At 38.4% G+C, this 26,751-nt stretch overlaps 1 protein-coding gene across 2 annotated transcripts in view; it reads left to right on the forward strand.

Moving 5' to 3' along the window:
* Positions 1–26,751, forward strand: part of NdufA3 (NADH:ubiquinone oxidoreductase subunit A3) — a 79,925-nt gene that overhangs the window by 9,376 nt on the left and 43,798 nt on the right. For both annotated transcript variants that reach the window (XR_014442182.1, XM_083128961.1), the window contains exons 2-3: positions 4,810–4,881; positions 13,746–13,826. Coding sequence is in view for 1 of the 2 variants with exons in the window: in XM_083128961.1 (XP_082985087.1) it covers positions 4,810–4,881; positions 13,746–13,826 (153 nt within the window). In the remaining variant the exon portion in view is untranslated. The remainder of the gene's footprint in view (positions 1–4,809; positions 4,882–13,745; positions 13,827–26,751) is intronic.

Here is a 26,751-nt window from a genome sequence, read left to right on the forward strand (position 1 = left end):
GAAGAAAGTATTCATTTTTAGGGAATTATGTCATGAAAAGTAGGTTGTGCAAGTGACTGTGCTTATAAGTCACTACTGTCTGAGGTGCTCTTTTTGTATACAAAATGCTGTATACACCTCCAGAAAAAGTCTGGAAATTCTATCATGATCAAACCTGCCATTCCTAACCTACTTAAAATGTAAAAATAATCACCAGGAGTAATTATAATGTTGAGATCACACAAACCTCAGGGACGGCGCCAGAAATTTTCGACCGGGTGGGCAGAAGCTCCTTATTGATAAGTTAGGGTGGGCAATATAAATGTAAGACCATATATACAGAGCATTCCCTGACATTCTCTACGAGACTCGGCGGCAAGCGGCTCGGCATCAGTGCATGTCTTTCCCGGTGAACGGGGTCCGCAACAGTCGCTAGAGTCAGCTATTAAAATTACAGTTTTCATATTGTGTACTAACCTTGACTACAGAAGGTGTTGAAAATGATGTCCCTCTGTTGCAACGCATTCCTGGCATCTCCGAAGGAAATTGGCGTTTACACGTGCAAGTTCGTCTACTGTAATTCTCCCGATTTCACGTACAATACTCTCTTTTAACTCACGGATGGTGTGCGGATTGCCTTTGTATACTTTATTTTTAGATTTCCCCATTTTTCTTTCCACTTTTATTCCGAACTGACCCTGTTACTCTAAACTTTTTACGAGGTTGAATATAGTGGTCCTATGTGGAACGGGAACACCAGGAAATTTCGTTGCAAAACGTTGTCACACTTCTCCACAATTCCTCTTTCCGAAGTAAAACTCGACAAGATAAATCCTTTGTTGTAATATAAACTTTTGTTGTGCCATATTAAGCCACAATCTTCAACACACGGACACGACACAACACAACTTCCGAGGGAGGATTATACTGGCGTCAGTCTGCAACGTCAACAGAAAGGGAAAGGGAGCGAAGGCAGGGAGAGCGAAAAAAAACAACAGACTGTAGCATGCGACTGTCGTGGACCCGTTCACTGGGAAAGACAAGCGCTGACGCCGGTCCGCTTGCCGCCGAGTCTTGTAGCGAATGTCAGGGAATGCTCTAGTATATATGTGTATGTAAGACGTATGTATCCCCCTCTCTCTTACACTCCCGATTTTCCTCTTACTTCTTTTCCCTTTCCATTTCTTGTTTTCCTCTTTATCTTTTCTAATCTATTGTCGCATCTTGTTCCATTTCCTTTCGCTTTGTCTCTGATGGACACAATTATTTCAACGAAGTGTTTACCCATGCAAAGCTATACCCCAGCCATACATTCTAATCACATTCTTTCAAGCTTATTAACATAGTGAAATAAATGTGAATTAGGTTTAAGCTTGTGTTGCAAATACAAGGCACATACTTGATTTTATGTATTCGGCGATAATGATAGAAAGTGCGATAGTAGACAATCGTGAAGTTTCTCGTAATTTAAATGCATGTTCCTGAGCATAGTATTTTCATCGTATGAGTTTTTGACTGAAAGAGTATTCTTACTCCTTGGGGGTCACTTTTCTTAGCTTACAAGGTTTATACAACTGAGAAATCTGTCTGAATGTTTGCAGTAGCGGCGATTGGGTGCCAACATTTGAGGGTCAAGGACAATATATTTTTCTTGGTAGAAAAGGCTTAACATAAAGAGGCTATAGTGCGGGGGCAAAAAGTGGCAAAATGTGGCAGGGGGAACTGCATCCCACACTTCCCGGTCCTCCTCATCGCCGCCACTGAATGTTTGGAACGTCTTATTAGGAATGATTTAAAGCACACGGAAAACAAATTATTTGTTCATTGTCCATGGAAGTATTCCTAGGCTAATGAAAGGCTATTTTCACAAAATATCACTCATATCATCACTCATATAAACAAGTAAGATTGAAAAATCTGTTCAGAATTGAAGAGATTATTAGCTAAGTTGCTATTTGTTTTCTGATCTGTCATGTTACTAATGCGGGAGAAGGAATACACGTATGGTTACATGAACATATTTTTTGAGGTAGCAAAATGATTTAGGACACAAGGAATTCATCGAAGTTGATCACCGTACCAGTAATAATTCATCTATTTTTCATAGATGACTTGGGTTGTATGGTGTGACCATTTCAAACACACTAGAATGTCAACCTCTATCCTATGCAGCATACCCTGGAAACTTTATTCTTTCAGGGCAAGGAGTCCCTGGCTCCTGGAACCACTGTCAAAGTAATAATTTATGAAGGTTTGTATTTTGAGTGTCAGCACGTGTTTGTTTTTGTCCCTTCGTTACTTTCATCTAATCATCATTGAACCTTATCATCGTCATTATCAAAATTAGCAGAAAAATGACTTTAAATGAAACAAATCAACCAGAACTTACTCTTCCAAAAATGGAGTTTCATTAGTCCGTAGCTCTTAGAAAGTTGAGGTGGAAGTTTCAATTGCACAGCATTTCATTAGTGGATCAAGGCAGCTAATTCCATGAACAATGACGTTGTTTTCCGAAAATCTCAAATATTTGTATCAGGCAATCACCCTCTTAAAATGGACACATCTTCTGTGGTGATATAATGCCACGTTTGGTGCGAGTTCTTTCTGTATATTTTTCCCCAATGGCATAACGCTGTCGCATTTTAATGAAGAGGTCCCGTGTTCGACTCCCCCCTCCCCTGGTGGGAGCACAATGCACACTGGTTCGGACTACACGTTAAACTGTAGGTTTAGTCCCGATTAGCCTATCTGAGCATAAATATGGGCTTAATAACAAACTAACAAAATAGTATTCTGGATACTTCGTGACAACTTGTTTTCTTTACTTCAACTGCATCAACAGATTCTGTTGACATTTTCGGCTGTTTCATGTGGCAAAATTTATGTGTGGGACGATAATTTCTAAATAGGATAAGCCACTCATTAGTGATTGAATAATTCTGTAGCTCTTTCCATATATAACTGGTTTACTAAAATTTATTCACTTCAGTATTGTAGTGATTATTGTGATTCCTTCTTATTAGTAGAATGAATATAAAGTTGATATTTCGCATACCATATTCATATTTCAAGATAACAGGTATATAAAAATTGTAATGAAATAAAAAAGGGAACACTACTGGAATTTCAATGCAGATCTAATTAAAACTATATTATACTCTCTAGCATACTTAGACCCGAAGGTTTATGGCTGCATCAACACAAGCTTTCCATCTGTCCCTATTCGGGGCAAGATCAATCCAATCTTTCTCATCCTTGCCGATATGTCCATCTCAACGTTATCCATCCATCCTCGTCTTGGCCTTCTTACTGTTCTCTTACCATCAGGTTTCCCAACAAGAATTCTGTAAACTATCCTTTCCTCTGCCATTCGTGTCACATGGCCTGCCCATCTAAGTCTTCTTGATTAAATTATTCTAATAATAATTAAAAAGGCGAAATAATGTATTGTGTTGCCGGAGGAAGTAACGCTAAGATGATGTTTTTATTTGTTTATTTGGAGATTATTTTAACCATACCCAGGCCGCGATTTATATACGTATGTGGAGGCCCGGAGCTGCAGTCCTCAAGTTCAGCCTAAATTCTGATCTAATCTTTATCATACCCTGCATAATTTTGAGCCTCCTAAGCCTACTAACTGCTTTTAATCACAGTTTTTGTTTCAATAGCTCTAGTAATTACTTTCACTTTCTAATAACAAAATTGGCTTTTTATGGGATGATAATACGTGAACATTTCACACATGTTATGAACACCAGCATACATTTATTTATCGAATCATTCATATAGCTATCTCCAAGAATATGTACTTATTGAATTTGATTGGGTGGGCAATCGGGTGGGCACAGGAATTTTTAGGTGGGCGCTTGCCCACCCGTGCCCACCCCTGTTGCCTTCCCTGCCAAACCTGGTTGAAAAATCCTCATGGACAAAAGAGGAAGTAAGTAATCAGAAAAAAAGTGTTCTGTAGGTATGTGCTAAGAGACATGTACATCTATGTGAGAATTCAGTTCATGTATAAAAGTGTTTGTGTATCATGATGATGTCACAATCACACAATCTGAACCTGGGCCACTAATTCTTTGTCTTAATTCTAATAATACTAGATGGCCTGGCCCAAGTTCCAATTGTTTAATTTCGATTTGACCATGGTGCAGAGGCATTTTTTTTTTTTTTTTTATGGTTTGATTTCTATTTATGTCTGTTAACACATACTTCAGAGTATCAGTTATGTACTGCTGCTGCCATCTAGGTCACATGTTTGTGGTGCAAAGGGGTTTCATAGTTCAGTTAGACAAGTCTTAGTATTCAAATAACATCTCTAAATGTTTTCGTAGTTAGGTTAGGCAGGCTAGATTTAGGGCTCTTAGCATTATAATTATTTCCCTAAATGCTTTCAACATTTCACCATGTTGGCCTCATATCAGCGGAAGTCTTTTATATGTTGTATTTTATGAAGGTTGCTCATGTGTAATTTCATGTCACTGACAGAGATACTATGTTGAATATGAAAAACAGAAAACAGAAAGAATTTTAAAATCCACTCTGTAATCCCATAGAATAAAAGAAAGGGATGCAATGCTTAATTTATAAAATTATCATTTTTTACTATCACTACAATGCTCATATTTGATGTAATATTATGAGACTTCTAATGTTACTATGTCACTGACACTTTTTAAATTTCCTGTTCGTATTATTTTTTCTATGAGAGAGATGACATTTCCCAAAATTATTTTGAAATCGGATATCACATTTTATACTAGAACATATTGTGTTATTTATTTTTTATTTAAATTTTAAAACTTGATTTATTTTTCCTTATTTCAGTGGTGGCACTGTTCAAGCGAGGCTGGAATGAAATTCCAGAAGTAGTTGGGTCTACATTTTTAGCAATTGCAGGTAAATAGCTTTCCAATATTACAATGGTGGTTCTCTGTAGTTCATAACTCTTCATCGCTTGCATCTGGTAAAATAACAATTGATTGTGTTGCATCTGTGAGATACAAGTAGAGTTTTACTGATATAGGCCTATTCATGATTACTTTTTAATTTTTCACCTTATTTTATTTTAGTCCTGTATGTAATGATTCTTAAGCAGCTTAAAAACATTTATTTAGTACCACATATTGTCATCTTACAAAAATTTATTTATAGTGTGAGTCAAAAGTCCCTAACCTCCCCTTATAAAATGAAAGGGAGTGTAGATTGCAGCAATTGGTCGTAGCAGTAATATGTTAGGCCTAGGGGGAAACTTTTTGGTGCATGTCACAACAATGTCCGCCATCTTGGATCCAACTTCATTTCTTTAAATGGGAAGGAGGCCATGTGGAGTATGGTTTTGGGCTAGAATTTCACCAGGAATTCAGTGGTGAAGTCAGATTTTTGAGAACTTTAATGATAAAGAAGTTATAGGCATATGAAAGTTACACAATGTGTTCAATATGCTGTCCTCCTTGTGCTATGTACATGTTGAGATGGTTCTCCCGTGCTCTGTGTACATGGAGCAATATCTCAGGTGTGATTTGTGCACAGACTTCCAGTATCCGTTGCTCCAAGTAACCCACATTCCGAATCTTTTCGGCACACACGATTGACTTCACATGACCCCACAGGTAAACAGGTCAAATCTGATGATCAGGGAGGCCATTCCACTGACCCACGTAGACCAATCTATCGACCAGTGAACTGGAGGTCCAGATAGTGACGAACCTGTTGCCCATAATGAGGTGGTGCCCCATCCTGCTGAAAATATCAGGCGAAGCTGCCATGTCCGTCAAAACTGATGGAAAAAAATTGGTTATTGTAACAACTGCAAGTACCCCTCTGCATGTAAATTGTCATGAATGAAGAATGGGCCAATGATACGTGTCCCCCAGATCCTGGCCCACACCATGACCTTACCAGCACCAACCATATTGCTCGGATCTATCCACAACAGGTTCTCGGAGAACCAATATCGCATGTTGTGTTTCTTCACTTCCCCATTCACATAAAAATTTGCTTCATCAGAATACAGAATATGCAGTGGAAAGTGTGGGTCCTGGCAAATTTGCTCCACAGCCCATTCAATAAACTGCATTCTCCTATCCAGGTCGTCCTCGGAGAGATGGTGCTGCATCTGCAGCTTGTACGGGTGCCACTTAACCATCTTTAACACCCTGGAAATGGAACTCTGACTGACACCACATTGCACAGACATTTGATGTGTGCTGACTTGGCAAACGATGCTAGCTGTTCCTTTGTCAGTGACAGTTCTAGGCCCACCAGATCATGGCCTGTCCTAGACTGTACTGCTCTCTTCAAACCTAGTCAGCAATTGGGACACTGCAACATGTGACACTAGGTTCCGTGAAGGGTTCCGTTCATTGAAATTACGAGCTACAGCAGGGGCACTTCTGCCCCCCCCCCTCCCCTCACAGCTTGATGATCGGCCTTAGTCAATGGCATGGTTCAGCACCTGCAAATGATACGTAATTATCACTTTCATATGCCCATAACTTCCTTATCATTAAAGTTTTCATAAATCTGACTTCACCACTGAATTCCTGGTGAAATTCTAGCCCAAAACCATACCCTACATGGCCCCCTCATTTAAAGAAATGAAGTTGGATCCAAGATGGCGGACGTCGTGACATGCACCGAAAAGTTTCCCCCTAGGCCTAACATATTACTACCATGATAAATTTTGACTCACCCTGAATATGTGTCGCTCTGCCATTCATCGCAATCACAGACATACCTTCATCACCGATGATATCGTTGATATTCATTGCATTCACCGAACACTGTTGCAGAGCATGGAAAGAAATAATTGAGCATTTTTCCAGATCCTAACAGTCCATTCCTCAAACAGACTGTGCTGCCATTAACCTAAACAAAATCTGTTGCTCTGTATTATAAGATACAAACAACCTACTAAGCCGAGGCACAAAGGGCCACCAGATGGAGACTGTGGTTATCTGTATTCAAACAAAGAGCTAAGAAGCTTAAAACTGCAAACCTCATTGTTTCTGAGAAAATGAACATTTTTTTGCATGACTGATAGAGGGTTAAACACCAAAGTTGATTGCTGATGAAATATGTTCAAATGATCCTTGTTGCTGCAAGTGCATTATAATGTTAACTTTGCCTTTGAACCAAGGTGTTCTCTTTAGGAATGGGAGAATAGATTCAGGAAGGATATAAAGCGAGAGGAGAAAGTAAATAGTAATAAAATGGAGGAGATGGGATGGAAAGTGTGGGTTTTGATTTGAATAGAATTCTTCAAGTGACCTTCTACTATGGCTATGTTGTATCGATACTTCAATCTGGTTATCAGTATAGTGTCATCAGACATTAGAGCTAAAGAGAGATATGAGATAATCATTCAGTTACAAATAACATTTCTACCTGCAATATTGCAAAAATAACGAATATTTTGCATTTTGCATTAATTCCAAGATATTTAGACTCCACGAGTGTGTTGCATGGCATTTTTGCAGGCACTGCTGGAAAAATACTGCTCTTTACTGATACCGATACTTTCTTATACTGATGCTACTGGTGTCAATTGATACCGATATATCGGTAGCAATGTCACTTGAGCCCAACTTTATATCTTCCTCATTCAATATGTGTTGTTTCTTGCAGGCTGCATATCATATGACCAAAGATCTCCAAAGATGTGAATATTTAGTCCATGGTCTCATATTTATCATGCATACTTGCATTTTATTATTATTATTACAGAATGTACCAATATTGCTATTGTGATGTTATATTTTGAAAAGAACTAGGTAAAAAAAGGACACGTTTATGGCCCCACACGATCTTGATCTTGGCCATTTTGGAGGTGATGTGATCAGCACTACACTCCGGCTGCATTTACTTCCCAGGTACCCATTGATTTTTGGCTGGGTGAGCTCCAGAGCCACTTTATACAGGGAAAAAATTCCGACCTTAGATCACCCATGTGGCACCGCAGCAAGAGCTTTTCACTCGAGCTTTGAATTGTTCACACAAATGATGCTAGATTGTGTAGGGAATTGAGAGCTTCTTGCTTGCCATGTTGTCGTGAGCAAATTACACTCGAGGAGCATACACTAAAACCCCGGTGGTACACTTATCACCAGAGAATGGATTTATATGTAAGTACATATTTATGTATGAAGCTGAAATCAGTTATAGTTTGCATTATGTTTGCGCATCGTGACATGTAGACTTGAAAAATTCAGTTGTTATTTTCCATATTTTTCCATGTATTAGGTTTTGGCTCGTATATTTACATATTTTAGTTATTTTAACATATTATTTCCATATTTCAGAACATTTCTCAACATATATACTCCATATTCGTGCAATAACTACATGTGCCCATGTGACCAAAAGAGTTGGCTGAATTTCTTGCGAGTAACTGACAAATTTTAAATACCGGGTGTACACAAATGAATATCAGAATTTTAAACTTGTATATTTTGTATGCTATACACATTACAAATATGAACCATATATGAAATGAAACCGTAACTCACCAAGTTTCGATTCTACGCATGCTCAAAATTTGTTTCCTAACTCTGCCGCTTGGCGGAGCCATTTGTAAAGATGGCGACTCCCGAGCATAAGTCTTTTTGTGTGTTGGAACTCGCAAGGTAGTTCAATGGGCGTAGTGGCGAAGATTTGGAAGTGACCCCCCCATCTGACAACAACATTCGTAGGTGGTATAACCAGTTTAAGACAACAGGATGCTTGTGTAAAGTAAAAGTTCCGGATGGCCACGTGTATCAGACGAGAAGGTGGAAAGCGTCAGAACTGCTTTCACTCGCAGTCCTAGAAAAGTTGTGCAGTTAGCGAGTCAAGAACTAGCAATGCCAACAATGACAGTGTGGAAAGTGTTAAGGAAAAGACTCCAAATGAGACCGTACCGTCTGCAGCTGTTACAGGCCCTAAAGTCTGCAGATTGTAGGAACTTCTACACACAAATTCTTAATCAAGAAGATGACGATTTTCTTAGTCGTGGGATTTTCAGCGATGAATCCACATTTCATCTAAGTGGAAAAGTGAACACCGCTACCTGCCATCCTATCTGAGTTGAGATGCAGGATTGTTGCAGTGGTCGGGTCGATTACATCAGACTTGCTAAGTTTAGTGTGGCAAGAAATGGACTACCTCCTGGATGTGTGCCGTATCACGAATGGTGCCCACATTGAACACTTGTAATGTAGGTTTTGAAAACCTGCTGAGTTACTCTTTCATTTCATATATGGTTCACATTTGTAATGTGTATAGCATAGAAAATATACAAGTTTAAAACTCCAATATTCATATGTGTACACCCTGTACACCCCCATTATTTCATGCGATATTGAACACAGTTTTAGTCAATATAAATAACAGTAGGAAATTCACGTTCGACATTTACAACAAAATTTTGTTGTTCACTGTTTTGGAAACAGAAATTGAAAACACATTTTGTGTTGTTTTACAATTAATGTCAATTTAAGCATACTGTACTTTGTGTAGCTCGTGTTCTGTCATGCTATTAAAAATATTAATTTTTAAAATTGTAAGTCCATATTTAACTGCATATTTTGGTGAAAATATTTAACACATTTTTACTACATATAAATCCGTTCCCTGCTCGAACTATCAGTTGTCTGTGGTGTTAGGCCTAAAATATTGGAAGTGAAGTTGAAACTTCAGTGAACACAGTCATCATCTCCATGCCAAGATGTAATTTAGTCTATCTTACAAATACTTTAATATGGGAAAATGAAATAAATGATTGTGGGGTGAAACTAATAGGGTGATATTTTACATATATGATTAGCCAGATTAAAATATTTGATTGTATGCGCTTGAGGGTGGGTTTCTCAACTTCTGTATGGCCAAGATCAAGAATGTGCCTTCATGACACTGTGCAATACACAGAGGATAACTTTACCTCTTAGCATTAGCATATTTAGTGTGGCCATATTATTTTTGACCCAAAACGGGACATCTCAAGGAGGTCAGTTCATCCCCTCCTGCTGTTACCATTCAATCACTGAAACCTATGTTACATTTAGAACTCCAAGTAAAAAATGTTCTAGGAAAACAGCTAAGCCTAATTATAAAAATATTGTTATTAACGTATTATTGTTTATCAAATTGTGGATCACATAAATGATACATCATAAACAATAAATAAAATATGATTTCCCATTGTCAAAAGGTATTAATTTTATAATCTTGGTATGACTTACATTGTGTTTCTGGCCCTTTCTGATCAAATTTTAATGTTAGTGCTATGCTGAAGTTGAGAAATGCCAGAAGTAATTACCAGAAGAACCAGTCTTTTTCAAAACAACTTTATTCTTCACCACAGTCCAGCTGTTTTGCCACAGTGATGCTATGATGCCAGTTCAAAATTTTAATTTTTTAACATTTATCACATTTTAAAGCACTTTTTAGCATTTTTTAAAAATAATTTAGGCTTTGCTTTCAACTAACTTCTAGACTTTTATAAAACATGACAAATAGTGTTATTTAATCATATCGACGGGACATATGGTCATGGCCGTATTTAGAGGGGGGGGTTTAGGGTTCAACCCCCCCCGAAACTTCTGGCATATTGGATTAATGGAAGTTTAGAAACCAAAATTTGACACATTTTCAAAAAAATATTTGCAGTTTCACAAAAATACAACAGCGAGACAATTCTGAAATGATCGAGCTAGAATTTTCAAACATTTTGAATTCTTCAATTTGAGCGAAACGGGTTTAATTCTCAGAATAGCAGCCCACCCGCGACCCCATCATTTTCACTTCTGTTGGCCTCTTTCCAGTGCTGTTCCTGGATCAGACCGAAAATTCCCTTGTGATTGTCCCAAAATTCCCGTTCCAACTTTTAAATTCCCTGTTCGATAAGGGTTTAAAAACCCCTTTATAAGAGTTCAAACCTAGGATATCCACCTTCGTAGCGCATTACATTCACTACTCTTCACCCAGCGGTCGATATAGTACATACATTTAACCTATATGCGGTCCTATAAAGGACATACTTGTATAGTGTGTAGTGGTTGTATATAATGTTGTTTGGTAAATATAGGAACAATATGAGCGTCGGAAAGTGCGAACTGGTCCATAGAACCCCCTCACCCCGAATTGACATCGTTTATTGCAAGTTACAAAATAGCAGAACGTTTGTTAGTTTTATTGTTAATAACGAAAATAATGTCCAGTTAGTACTCAAACAGAATAACCAAAGAAAAATGACGTTAGATCGAAAAATTGAGGTTACAATACAGGCACCATGTTATGTTTTACCATTTAATCCAAATAATAACTGCCCGACCCTGTGGCCGAGTGGTTAGCACATCGCGCTGCGACGCCAAGGGTCCCGGGTTCGAATCCCGGTCGGGCTTGGTTGTTTGTGAATGTCCATTCATCAATTTCATCATTTCATCACTCATCCCCATCTTCGCAAATTAGCCAAGAGGCACAAAACGCGAAGTAAAATAAACTAAATCAAATCAAACCAAAGAATAACTGGTTCCACAGTTTTCAAAAATCCAAAAATTTAGTTTTATGTGAATGCTCAAACAACATAAACTTTATGACTAAAATTTCTCTTACTTTTAAAGCTTTTTCTTGAGGTACCTAAAACTTAATAACAAAATATAATAACTGTGCATCTCAGTACATACTGCATGAAACGTAAAAATAATAATAAAAACATTTGTGCTGCATATTCACAGTTCTGATGGATAGAGTAGAAAAGTCTCCTCAAGGATATAAGGACAGTAATAATAATAATAATAATAATAATAATAATAATAATAATAATAATACGTTTGTATCAATTAGTTATTTATAATGAAATTTTAATTATTATTGTTATTATTTCTATTATTCAAATTTCTTGCGATACGCATGGGAACAATTATGAGTGAACCCCCCCCCCCCCCCCCCGAAATCTTTTCCTGCCTACGGCCATGCATATGGTTGCCGTAAGTGTATAGTAAGTACCAGGTAACCAAGAAAGTTCATGCGGTTTTTACAACTGCCCGTAGTTTTCGTGGGGTAGTACGCAGTTCAGCCGCCAGGGGTACATGTATGTGTGATTGGCGGAAAGCTCATTCCTTGGCACATCGGCTAACGTAGATAACAGGTCGCAGTCGATAGTTCGGGAGCAAGTATTCGCAGTGAACCATGGCTGTGTCGAATGCAGTAATCAGGGCATGTTTACTGTATGAGTACAAGTTGGGCACAAAAGGAGCGGAAGCAGCAAGAAAAATATGTGCAGCGTTTGGAGAAGGTACAATTAGTGAAGGGACAGCGCAAAAGTGGTTTCAGACCTTCTCGAGTGGCGATGAGACTCTGGCAGACAAACCTCGATCGGGCAGACCGAAATCTCTCGATGTGGACCAACTGAAGGCAGCAATTGAAGAGGATTCAAGTCAAACGTGTCAAGAACTCGCTCAACGATTTGCGGTAAGTGCTGAAACAATTCGTGTGCACTTGCATGAGCTTGGCAAATAAATGGAAACTGAGTAAGTGGGTCCTGCATGAGCTGACTGCTGTGAACCGTCTCCAACGACTGAACATTTGCGGTTCCTTGCTCACTAGGAACAACTGTCCAATTTTGGACCGCATTTTGACATGTGATGACAAATGAGTAATGTACGATAACAAGAAATGCTCATACCATTGGCTATCGTCAAATGACACCATACCTTTAACTGCAAAACCTGCACTTCATCAGCGGAAGGTGATGCTGTGTGTCTGGTGGACTACGGCTGGGATTGTGCATTATTAGTTCTTGGAAAGTGGTAAAACCATCAACAAAGAGGTGTACTCCGTCCAATTGCAAAGAGTGGCCGAACAGCTTGCAAAAAAACAATCTGCATTAGTGAATAGGAAGCGTGTTCTTTTCCACCAAGACAACGCTAAACCGCATACAGCAAAGATGACCCTGGAGGTGATTTCTTCTCTTGGCTGGGAACTTCTGCCACATCCAGCGTATTCACCCGACATCGCTCCATCAGACTACCATCTTTTTTTGTCTATGGACAACCATATGCGCAATCGACATTTCCAAACTCGCGAGGAGGTTGAAAATGCGGTGGTGCAGTTTTTTGCGGCCCTACACAAAGACTTTTTCAAACATGGCATATACAGGCTTGTACAAAGATGGGAGAAGGTTGTAGAAGCGAATGGTGGATATTTTGCAGAATAAATATAAGGTAAACACATTTGTTTTGGACCTTTTCTTCTTTGTACTAAAACCGCATAAACTTTCTTGGTTACCTGGTACATGGTGATATGATGACATTCATTTCAAACTTATCTAGTTTAATCTTCTCATGCTATACTCTGTCATGCAAGCAAACAAAAACAAGTCTCTGTGCAAGTAGTGAACATGTGAGAGGGAATAGGATTGCATGGAGGGGGGAGCGACTGCTGTTACCAGCCTTCGCAGCAGCATGTATTGCTTTACTATGCCCACTAGATCCCCCCCCCCTCTCTGGCGCTATGAATGGCCATGCTCCAGAGATAACCAGGACAGAGTATAAAAATATGTTTGTCCAAATATAAGGATACAAAATAGTATGTAGTGTTATCATCTAAGTCAATTTGATGTAGGTTACCTCTTTGAATTTGAGGGTTCGTTATTTTTTTTTTTTTTTTTTAAGAATTGATTTTTGTTATTTGGCCTAATTTTTCTGCCACTTTAACTAACACCGGGATCCCTGGTGTTGTAATGCTTTTAGACAAATTGAACCTGAATTTTATTTTCATTCTAGGTGTTGGTATGGGTGTTTATGGTTGCTACAACTATTATGCTAAGGATGGAGACAATAAAAGATACAAAACACATTATACAGGTCAGCGTTTATTATTATTATTTATTTACTTACTATAGATGCAATTCTTGTTTCTGTGATATTAAATTTTAATAATGAAAGTAATTATATTTGCTTTATTCAATGCATGTTTCTTTTCTTCAAAGATTTTTTCTCTTAACGTGACAGTTGGGCAGGTACTCAATTCTTTGTAGAGCAGCCAATATATTGGTGCAGTGGGTTGCACAAGTATTGCTTGGGAAATTGTCCAAGACTATTTTCATTAATTTTTCTCTTATGGTCCTACATATTTTAAGAAAAGAATTACACTTGTCGACATGGGTTTTGATGTCTCGCAGATGACTGATTTGTCTGAATAATTTTAGGATGCTGATTCCAAAAATGAAATCCATTTTACCCATCATGTCTTTTTTTTCCAAAAAAAAAAAAAAAACTGCCTTAATTTCACAATAAAATGTGTAGTTCTATTATTCCCCAATAGATGGCTCTGTGTAGATGGTAGTAAAATATTGATTTTCTACAATACAAATCCTCCAATTTTGAACCGTAAATAATGCAGAATTGTGTGCATTTGATCCACCTTCACATGACACATTGGCGTGAAAAATTGTATGGACTTCTATTATATAATTTTATTTTCGAAATCCCTCATGAAAATTTTCTTCACAAAATGTCCAATACTCAATGTTATAATATGGTGATTGAACTTAGTGATGTGGAGAAAAATGCTGACCTGACGTGATGGGAAGAATTGATGTCATTTCCGTGATGTGAGTTCGAAATACTTCCAGAATCACCTATTTGTTTGTAAACAACTGAAATTTCCCTTGTATAGATTTATTTTGTTGTGTTGTATAATAAATGTGATGAGAATTTTGCTTGTGAAATTATGAAAGAACCTGACGTGAGGGGGGAAAAATGAATGTCATGTGTGTGATCAGCATTAAAAATAGAGTTGGAAATGGTCGGAATAAAAAAGTGTTTTCCCTGCGGCTTTTTTGGTTAGACTTTTTTCCCCAAAGTGTTTAGAATCGATGAAAATACATTACTTCATTTTTCTTGTTTCACAATAAGACACTCATATCTAAATTTAAAATACAACTTTCTACCTGGAATTCATTGCTAGACATAAGCAGTAGTTGCAAGAATGACAGCTTTTTTGAATGGGTGGTTTTATCCAAGTGTTACCTTCTTATTTCAGTAGGCTTATTAAATATATGTACATAGTATGTATATACCAGGGTGGCGACAGACCTGGAAAACCTGGAAAACCGGGAAAAGTCAGGGAATTTGAGGTGTTAAAAAAAGTCAGGGAAATGTCAGGGAATTTCGTCTTCATTGACATTTTTAATTTTTCTTTCTTTATTTATTTAAAGATATCGTTATGGATCTCTGCACAGGAACAAGAAATCTCGTTCGTAAGTTTCGGCCTCAACTTTTAGGCTCCTTTTATGTGCAACACAACAATGGCGCCAGAAACCAGTGATGGCAGGAGGAGAGAGAGAGAGAAATTTCTCTCGGCCTGGCTTCTCGGCGGGAATTTTAGATTCGAACACTCTTTGGAGCAAAATTGTTATAACTCGGGCACTATGAGAGCAATCTACTTCGGATAACTTTTGTTTTACAGCTAAAACATCAGCGCATGCAGCCGTGTACAAATCAGACCGCAGAACCGAGGAAAGGGGTTTGGGGGCACAACCCCCGAATATCAATGGAAAAAACATAAAAATCTGGAGTTTACCCCTTCTTCCCCCGCTATTATGGGGAGAGGGCGCGAAATTTAGTACTCTTTTCAAAGAATGTGGCACATATTAACATATTTTATGTTCTTGGCTTCCATACAAGTTGAATAATAAGCCAAAATGTGACTTTTTTTTACGAAAAATAGGTCATTTGCATTTTTGGAGGAAAACTGTTATAACTCTGGTACTATGGGAGCAATATACTTCGGATAAGTTTTGTTTTGCAGCTAGAACATCAGAGCATGCAACCGTGTACAATCCAGAACGCTGGACCGAGAAAGAGGGGTTTGGGGGCACGACCCCCGAATTTCAATGAAAGAAACAACAAAAATCTCGAGTTTGGCCCCTCTTCTCCCGCTATTTTGCCAAGAGGGCGCAAACCTTAGTATTCTCTTCAAAGAATGGACATATCCAAAGAGAAGGAAACATGTTTCATGTTCTTGGGTGCCATACAAGTTGAATAATAAGCCAAAATGTGAAACTGTTTTTTTACGAAAAATAGGTAATTTGCATATTGCTCAGGAAATTGTTATAACTCTGGCACTATGGGAGCAATCTACTTCGGATAAGTTTTGTTTTGCAGCTAAAACATCAGAGCATGCAACCGTGTACAATTCAGAACGCCGAACGGAGGAAGGGGGTTTGGGGGCGCAACCCCCGAATTTCAATGAAAAAAAAACAAAAATGTGGAGTTTGCCCTCTCTTCTCCTGCTATTTGGAAATAAGGCGCAAACTTTAGTATTCTTTTCAAATAATGGACATTTATCAAGAGAACGTAACATGTTTCATGTTCTTGGGTGCCATACAAGTTGAATAATAAGCCAAAATGTGATTTTTAAAATATTTTTTTTACGAAAAATAGGTAATTTTCATTTTTGGAGGAAAATTGTTATACCTCGGGCACTATGGGAGCAATCTACTTCGGATAAGTTTTGTTTTTCAGCTAAAACATCATAGCATGCAAAGGTGTACAATTCAGAAATCCGAACTGAGGAAGGGGGGTTTGGGGGCACGACCACCAAATTTCAATGAAGAAAAAAAATGTAGTTTGCCCCCTCTTCTCCCGCTATTTTGGAGAGAAGGCGCAAACCTTAGTATTCTCTTCAAAGAATGGACGTTTCCAAAGAGATTGAAATATGTTTCATGTTCCTGGGTGCCATAAAAGTTGAATAATGAGCCAAAATGTGAAACTCTGTTCGGAAATGTGGCATGGATATGTTGCGGAGAGGGGGGAGGTTGGTCATCAATATGAATTTCCCAGGCTTGCTCCAGACCTGTGTCAGAGTTTCCACCCAAACATAAGAGTATGAAGGTCCAAAAAGCACATTCATTTCGTAATCAACACCATGATACCATATGATATCATCGGGCGAGTACGACCTTACTCTGATGATACCATATGGTATCATCGGGGGAGTAAAGGTTAAGCCTCTAAATATTACGTGGAAAATGCATTGAATTATCATTTTTTCTTCTCCATATGGGAGTAGTAAAGGGACTTGTCAACAGATTGAGGGGATAAGAGCGGGTGGCGCCGTCCGATAGTTGTCGGACTTCATAGTAAGGCATTTTGTTGGGCAAACTATAGGAACATGGAAACAAATATGTTCCATTGATACATACGATTTTTGTCGAATAGCCACCCGACAAAGTACCTCACTACAACATGCGACAGAAATAGCATGGACTGCAACATTCAACAAAAATCGCATGCATAAACAAGAAGAGCTTTAGACTGCAAATATGCTGCTGGAATTTTATTACTCTTCTGCTTACGAAGGTTTTCTTTCATCATCCTGACGTATTACTGGTTTCGCACAAGTTAACATACGTTTACAATGACATTGCACTATTCTTACATATCAAGAAGAATCCAACCAAATGGGATATATATTGAATACTATCACGAAAAAGTGAAACATAAATCTGCATTGATGAACGTTATAAAAATTGGCAAGTGCATGCTCCCAATCTCAAATTTACTTCAACACTAGTATTGCAATGAAATTAACGCCACTCTCTGTCCTGTCTGTTTAAACTCATGAGAGATGGTCATTAATCTCTCACTGAGTAAGGTTAATGTCCAATATTATTAAATAAAATACTAATAATAAATACGTAAATATTTTAATATAATATTTACTCAAATCATTCAATCATAAAAGCAATGACATTCTTTAAGAATTGACTTTTCTCTGCCAGCTCTGCTAAATTTTCACTTTCCATCTACTGATTTATACGAGGGGTGGCCAGAAAGTAATTTCCAATTAGTAGGTACATTGATTTTTCGCAAACGCCAAAACCGTGAAAAATGATAATTGCTGCGAAGTTGTGTTTATGAATGTGCAGTGATGTCTGGACACATTTTTCGCCCATTCGAAATATCGAAATAATGCGAATTTGGCATAAAATGCCAATTGTTGGCGTTTTTAGCAATATTTTTAAAAGAAATGTCCTAAAACAACGAAAAAATTCCATGAAATCCAACATTCTTGTCTTTTCTAGGCCATGTTTGTGTACATAGAACATGCAAGTTTTCCAACATTTTACTCAAGAGTAAACTATAGAGTTATACATACATGGAATAATTCTGACAGCCACATTAAATCATGTATTTCCCACTACTTTTTCAATTTCTATCAAAACCATTTGCATCACTGAGCAAAGTGGCAGGGTTCTAACAGGAGATCGAGTGCGTATCTATCGTCACACGGGAGCCACATCTTCGTATTTCTCGCACGAGATATGTTTTGAATTACCAAGCTAAGTGCGCAACATCGGCATTTGTTGAGCGAGTAATAATGGAACTCATTCCTTAGGGCGGCATGTGACTACTATGTGAGAGACCCGGGGTCGATCCCCTGCGGGGGAGAACCGGGATGTTTTCCACCTATTCAAACTGCTCCGGCGCCCACCCAGCATCATATGTAGCTGGTACCTTGAGGAAACTTTGAGCGATAAAGGTAGCCAGGAGCATGGTGCTGATCACATTACCCTACCTTCAGCCATGATCAAGAAAGTGTGGGGCCCTAACTCCACACCCCTATTATACACCTTCATGGAAAAGTGCAGGGGAGCACTTTACTTTTACTTCCTCAAGTCACGAAAATACGTAGACCATGTGACCTACAATTTAAAATAATAGTTTAAAAGCACAATGGAGTATTAAGTTTCGGTATATTTGGCAGATTTATGGTCTAAAACAAAAACGCGAATTTTGGGAAACGTAACACTAACAAGTCAAAAAAAGATAATGCCAATTTTTGGTGCCATAATATATCGGTATCTGTCACGTGAAATTGATTGATTTTAATTTTATGGGTGCGTCGCCACTTATGGTCATTATGCACCCTTCAGAATATACGGGGAAAATTCTATTATCTAAAATCCTTACCTTAAAATTAAAAAAGAGGTATGGAAAATAACTTTCCCAAAATAACTTTCAAGATATCAAACTCTCACAAAGAGGCGTAAGCCATGCGACTTACAATTTGAAACAGTAGTTTAAAAACACCATGAAGGTATAATTTCAGATATTTGCCAGAAAATGCGCTAAAATGAAAATGTGAATTTTGGGAAAAATAACACCGTATAGTAAAAAGTAAAAAATAAGAAAATGCACCAATTTTTAAAAAAATAACAAAATATCAAGGTCCCTGCCGATTAGGCATAAATAAAACATGAATATCAGTTCTAATTTATTGCATTAGTAACAGTGAGTCCTAACCTAATTTTCGGGATAATCACCACCGTTGTTCTGGCATTTGTCGTAGCATGGCACTAAATGTTGTATGCCCATGGAATATATGTGTCTGACAGCAAAGACTGGAACTATCTCTACCGCAGTGTAGCTGTCAAATCCTTGCCCTGCCAGAAACCTCTTCAGTTAAACAAAGAGATGAAAGTCTGTACATTCAAGGACAGGGCTGTACAGGGAGTGGTCCAAGATATCTCACCTGAAGTGATGCAAAGAGCCCGTGTGTACTCAGCTGTATGGGGTTGTGCACATTCGATTGGCCTTCCGTGAATTGTCTGCACCATCGTCTGACCATACTATATCACTCACGACGTCCGGTCTGCACACCTCACACGATAGCTGGTGGCTCTGTGCCAAATTCTGTGCGTGAAATGTAGGCTATATCGCAGTCGGTGGGAGACTGTATGAGAGCTGCAATCTTTAACCTAGAACTGTCCTAAAACGGCTGCATTGCAACTGTACCAGATTACAGTTACATGCCACTTCTTCCTGCCTGCATGTGTGTGTGTCGCTCTCAGACCACTAGTGCTGCGTATAGGCATCGTTGGAGCTTTTTTCAGAATTCCCCTCGTATATGATCTTTCAGAAACTTTTATTATTAGAGTGTTCCTGTTTTAATGTGTGGTTAGCTAAATCAGGTACCTATACAATGCAATTCTATAAATGCCTTGTGTTAAATTTCTAATACAACCTTGGTGACAATGAAGTTCGACCAGAAAGGAATACGTGATTAAATGCACAGAGGCATAGGCGGTGGAATGGGTGACCCGCAGAAGTGACGCATGTGTGTAAGAGGAGGCGTGTGAGCAGGCAAGAATCGTGATCCCAGCATGTTGCACCCAAGGTCACGTAAAGAACGAAAACGTGGAACTATACGCGTGACATTGAACTTTGACCAGGCACCAGACCCATACGGGAAATTCCAGATAGTGGCGCATTCGACGGAAGCATGACGTCACGGACACGATAAGGGAGTCCGCCGTATATAAGCGCGTTCTGTGCAAGGAGGAACCGCAGTGCATCATCACCATGGCCAGGGGCAAACCTATTGACAACACCGTGAGGAGAAGAGTGGTGGAGTTGCAACGGGATGGACTCAGTGAACGGGAAATAGGGCGCCAACTGAACTTACCCAAGTCAACCGTCCACTGCATCATCAAACACCACCAAAATACGGGTACTACAGAGCCAGGTAAGGCCCCCGGTCGAAAACGCCTGCTGAGCGTGCGTGACCTACGGATATTTAGGCCCTATATCCAGACCAACAATCATGTTTCTGTGGCCGAATTACGACTGTGGGCTCGAGAACGCTTTCACATTGAAGTGTCAACCAGAACCATTCTCCGTTACCTACAGCGATGCGGTTACCGAGTGTACAAGGCGAAACGTAAACCCTTCCTTTCCATGTTGAACAAAGGTAATCGACTACGGTGGGCACGAATGTACCGGGGATGGACATTTCGGCAGTGGAACAGGGTTTTGTGGACGGACGAATCCATTTTCAATGTTGTGTACGGGAAAATACGGAAAACAGTCATTTGTCGGAAGGAGGAACAGAATGAAGCAAAATGTTATGCACGTCGGGTACAGAAACCTGCGTCAGTATGGGGATGCATGACGGCATCTGGGGTTGGCCCACTACACGTCTGTGAGGGCATTATGAATGCACACGCCTATACACGCATACTGGAGCGGCATCTTCCCACAGTGCGAAGGCACCTGTTCCACAGGTGGCGTCTCATCTTTCAACACGACAATGCCAGGCCTCATACAGCGTGGCTGACAAGAGAATGGTTGACTCGCCATCACGTGCGAACTCTGCCATGGCTACCATCGAGTACCGACCTCTCGCCCATTGAGAATGTGTGGCGTGTTCTTAAGCGACGTGTGCAACAGAGGGGACCCACAACAGTGGCTGCTCTTATCGCCTGCCTGCAGGAGGAATGGCACCACATCGATGTGGAATGCCTTGAACGACTCGTCCGCAGCATGCCCCGACGCATTGCCACAGTTATTCGCCGACGGGGCGGCGTCACACCATGGTAAACAGGATCCCCTCTAACAGTGGTCAAACTTCAATGTCACGTGTAGATGGACGAAAATGTTTTATTTTGTGTGGACACCATACATTGCTGCGTTGCAGCGGAAATTTATGTTTTCCTTTGTTCCATGTAGCCTGCTGAATAAAATATGTTCAGCATATGCATGTGTTCTCCTTCTTTCACAACGCACTCCTATACTTGTGACTGGTCGAACTTCATTGTCACTAAGGTTGTACCTACATACCCTTTTCATCAGCAGTAATGGTATAACTGCATGTTGTCAGTTTCACAGTACTTCACTTGGATATACTGTACTGAAGCAGAAATCCCATTGATAATGTAAGGAAATATGACACTTTCTTTTGTACAATTCAATTGTTTCACTTATATGCAAGAGTTAAGTTGTTTGCTTTACAGAGAAAAGAGAAGTAGCTTTATGCATCGAAAAATGAGTCCGCACTCATGGTTCTTGCAAGCAGAGGGTTCCAAACCTCAGTGGAAATATCAACATATAATACCGAGAATGTATAAGGAGACTGATAAATTACAAATTGTATTTCTTAGTCATTCACTCTTCACTCTTATCTCATTTAGTCGTAACTTTAAAAATAATCAAGTATTTTATTTTAAACTTACTGCATATGACAAAATTCCGTAATCCTTCCCTAGCTTGTGAATTGTAATAATTTTCCAAATTCACTATTTTGCAGTTTGAATTCTAATCATAGAGAATAGAGAAATTAAGTCAATTTCATAGAAGATAATATTTGTACTTAACAAAACCATACGTGGATCTGTGTGAGTTTATTATTTCTATTTGCAAAAACATCGATTTAGTTTAGTTTGTAATTGTCAGGGAAAAATGTAAATTTTGTCCTGGAAAACCTGGAAAAGTCAGGGAATTTTATTTCTACTTGTTTGTAGCCACCCTGATATACTCACATTACTCAGAGTAGTTTTGTATTTATTTTGTAAATAGAATCTAATAGTCATGAACTTTGACGGGGCAGGATTAAACTAGGCCCAATTTTGAGGGGGCAGAATTAAACTGGACCTAATTTTGAGGGGGCAGAATTAAACTTTAGCCTAATTTTGAAGGGGGGACAGAATCAAATCTGGGTCTTAACTTTGGGGGGAAGAGACTCAAAAAAGTTTTCCATCCCATAAAAACAGCATCCAGGATTATTTGCTAAATAACTGTGACGTTTGCGAAATTACAAATATTACTCTATTACTTTGCTCCTCAGGTACCCTTAACTTATAAATTTTAATAAACCTGAAAATTTTGGGGGCAAGTGTCCCCTTGCCCCTGCCAAGTTACGCCCATGCTAATAGTATAATAACATAATTTTGAATGTTTGAATTTGACATGGAAACATGCATATAAAGTAAGAAGAAAGGAAGAAAATATTGTTACGTCTTTTAACACACATCAAATGTACCCTCAATGATATAGTTGTTTTATTAACTACAGGGTGAGCGAAAAGTCCCTTTACATGTTAATAGCATAGTACAGTTAGACATGTAGATAAACATTGTTATGAATACAAAACAGTATATATTTTTTTTAAATTTCAACATTTATTTTATCGTTCTTTTATATGTATCAGGCCATTTTCCAAGAACAGTACTCGCAATTATAAGTATTAAATGCAGTATACACACATGCAGTTATGCATACATATTATGAATATTAAAGTTTTTAATTGTCCTGAAACATACAATACATTTGCTTAAATTATTGTGGCATCAGGGACACAAAACTTGTGAAAGTTTGTTTTTAAGTTCATTTTATGCTCAGGTAGTCTAATCAGGATTGGGCCTACAGTTTTAAAATCGAAACCGAATGTTTATGCAATATGTCTCCACCGAGGATCAAACCTAGTATACATTGATGACAAGACAACTGTGTTATCACTAAAGCTCGGATTTTTATGTAATATCAACCCCTAAAATATGTACATAAATATGTAATAAAAATGTCTGAAATATGTAAAAAATATGTAAATTCATAATGAAATATGTACTATAAATATTTATTCCAAACATTACTTCCTATTTTTGTTACATTTTTTCCTCACAAAGGGATATGTTTATTTCAAAAAGGCTTACAAAAATTGAAGTTACAATATTACAATGCTTACATTAAGTATTTTTTATGTTCTTATAGAGCAAAAATATTAACCACAATTTGAATATATTCAATATTTAATATACAATGTCACCAGGTACCATTCAAAATGTTCAGTAGTAAATTTTCATTGCCCAAATTTTTCACTCAAAAAGCACTTACAAAAATTCAGGTTACCTTTGATCTTGGGGCAGGCACTGTATTTAATTATTTAACTTACAATATGTTACCAGGTACCAGGCGCGTGCCCAGGATTTTCGTAAGGGGGGGGGTTATGAATCTAACACATTTTCCAGTTCACAGGTCAAATTTCTTGTAATAAATTAGATAATTAATATACTTGGATTTTACCCCAATGAACGCAATCAATGTATTTGCTATGGATGCTTCATGTTTTTATTGCATCATATAAAAGCACCTGCTTGAATATTTCCAAATTATTAATATTTTATATTTAATTCCTCAAATATAATTTTTAAACAAAAAGTATGTGCACTCAACATTGTAACAACATTAAAGAGATTAAGACTACTTGATGTCTTAAAGACAGTAATAAATAAGGTACCACAGTTCAACAATTTAAATTCTGAAATTTAGGCATCGAGGTTTCTGTGCGAGTTCTGACAGTATGTCGTCACAAGTAACTTTTATATCACGGTGAATGTTCAGAGCAGCTAACCCATTTAATCTTTCTTCGCAAATGGTATTTCGAAGATAGGTCTTCAAGTGCCTCAAAGTTGAGAATGATTTCTCATTTGATGTTGTTGTTACCGGGATTGTACATAATATGAGCAAACGTGTGTTTACCCAGGGAAATATTACTTCACTGCACATATCAATTGCTTCAAGAGCATTTACTAGACGTCTTTGCATTGCTGTAAGATGACGATACCACAGTTTCATTTCAGTGTGAGCGTCGTCGCCTTGTAATCAAGGTGTCCCGGGTTCAATACCCGGTGGAGGCTAATAGTGGTTTGGATCTCACTTTAAACTTTAGGCCCAGTCCCGATTAGCCTTACTGTGCATAAAGTGGATTTAAAACATCAATTCAATCAACATTGTACTTGTTGTGGAGATGGTTTTTGCTAAATATTGTGTACATTTTTGGCATTGTATTATTATATTATTGGTCAAAACATTTGTTTGACAGTCGACAAACAAATACGAACCCCTTCAGTAATTAACATTTTCTACTACAGTGTCATTAATGTGTCATATTCATTTTCATATTAGGTCTATGGAGAGGAATTTTGTATAATGTTAACGTTATGGAACTGCGAAACCAACTGTTGAAGGGGCCACTCCCCCCTTCCGCTCCGAAGCCCAGTACCGCACCACAGGATCTGTCACTGAGCCCGACAAAATCTTGCCAGACAGTGCTCGAAATGCAAATTCGTAGCCGAAAAGGGAGGGGATGTTTGATCGATTTTGGAAATACGAGGGGGTACATCCTTGTATGGATCAACATGGAGACAATACAGTAGGTGGAGGATGCTCAATATGAAAATTATTCTAATTGGGGGTATGATTTGTGAAACTTTCTTAACTGAAGGCAGCATCCCCTACTTCGACCACTGATGCCAGAAAAGATGCTTTCAGAAAATGAATTTATTACTGCACACATATATTACTTATTGTATTTGTTGCGTTTGTACAAGAGAAATATTCAGAAGATTTGTAAGGAATATTTACAGTTAATAGGATGCCTATCTAGTCTATCCCGTGTCGTAATACAAACTTTATCCCTTTCCTACAAAATAATAAAACTGTCCATGCCAACCGTGATTTTATAATGTGGTTGCATACATATACACTAGCGACATTAGTGCCACTGCTCCGACGCCAGGGTTTCAAATACCTTGGTGGATCTATAAGATAGGTAATATCGTTTTTCGAGGGTTCGTGAACAAAACAAAAAGTAAATGATTTTAAAGTCCATTTTATATTCAGATACGTTAATCGGGATACGTACCACTGTGCAATGCACCTTCACAGGGGATCAAACCCAGGACCTCTTTGATTACACCACCATCGGTGAGGCCCCTGAAATCATTGAGGAAACTTGTTCATCATAATGTTCTCTCGCCCTGCGAAAGTTTATTGGTGATATAGGGTGACATCCTACACACGTCTTCCAGACATACACACGCGGGCACACCCCTCCCCTGCACACACACGATTGTATGCTTACAGCACATGCTGTGCCAACCCAGAAAAACAATTCTAAATCCGCCTATGGATATATCTGCTATCAAATAATGAACGTCACTTACCTCGACAGTTCCTTGACATAATTTTGCAACAAGGTTTGCAATATCTTCTGTTATGCCTTCTTGTTGAATATGAAGAGTCTGAAAGTTCGCACGTTTCACTCTCGCAATTCGGATGGAATTCCTCTGAACTTAAATCGACCTTTTCTGACGTTCTATTTGTGGAAGGTGAAGCTTCAACTTCCATTTTTTGTTTCTTTTTGAAATAATCTAATAATGTATTTCTCCTCTTTTTTCTATCCATCTTTAGTTCCACCTCAAAAATCTATTACACATGCAGAAACGTAACACACAACACGACCACTTCGACTTGCTACCTTGCAGACTGCAACTCGCTACAACCCCAGTGAACACCAGGACTTGGGAGAAAGATACCGGGCGGTCGAATGTCTGAACCATGCATCCAGCTTGGTCCAGCTCAAATTACGTCACCAGTGTTGACAGCAACCAGTAGTGTCAGTGTCAGTAGTGTTGGCAACTGCTAAATTATTTACGCACAAATTCAAGCGAGATCTTTCACACATGTTACAAGAAAATTCAATAAACTGAAGGCTGGAAATTGGTTGCGAAAAAAATATCTAATTTGTAAAGAGCACAATAGTAAAACGTATAATATTTTGGCATATTAATTGCTTTTATTTTGTTTATGAAACTGACTGGGCCAGTTGCGCTATATAACGCATCCCTCCCTTCCTCCCGGCATGCTATTGTACAAAACATCGATTGCCTACTTCGTAAAACCATGCCTCACTACTGCCTGCAACAATTATTATTATTATTATAATTATTGATATTTTGAAATAAATATGCATCCAGGTGCGAAATAAGATTTTGACTTACTTTGCTACTAATTGTAGTGATTCAAATCTCACAGAACTTTGCTCTGCTGGTATAAATGGTATAAGAAGGGGAAAGAAAGAAAAGGGAAGTTAGCAGCACTGTCGTAACAGGAAAGGGAGGGTCATTCTCCTAAGAGGGTCATCGTGGGTGAAAGAAAGGGGAGG

Source organism: Lepisma saccharinum, chromosome 9 (assembly GCF_977018435.1).
Source record: "Lepisma saccharinum chromosome 9, izLepSacc3.1, whole genome shotgun sequence".
In the NCBI taxonomy this organism is placed as follows: Eukaryota; Metazoa; Arthropoda; class Insecta; order Zygentoma; family Lepismatidae; genus Lepisma; species Lepisma saccharinum.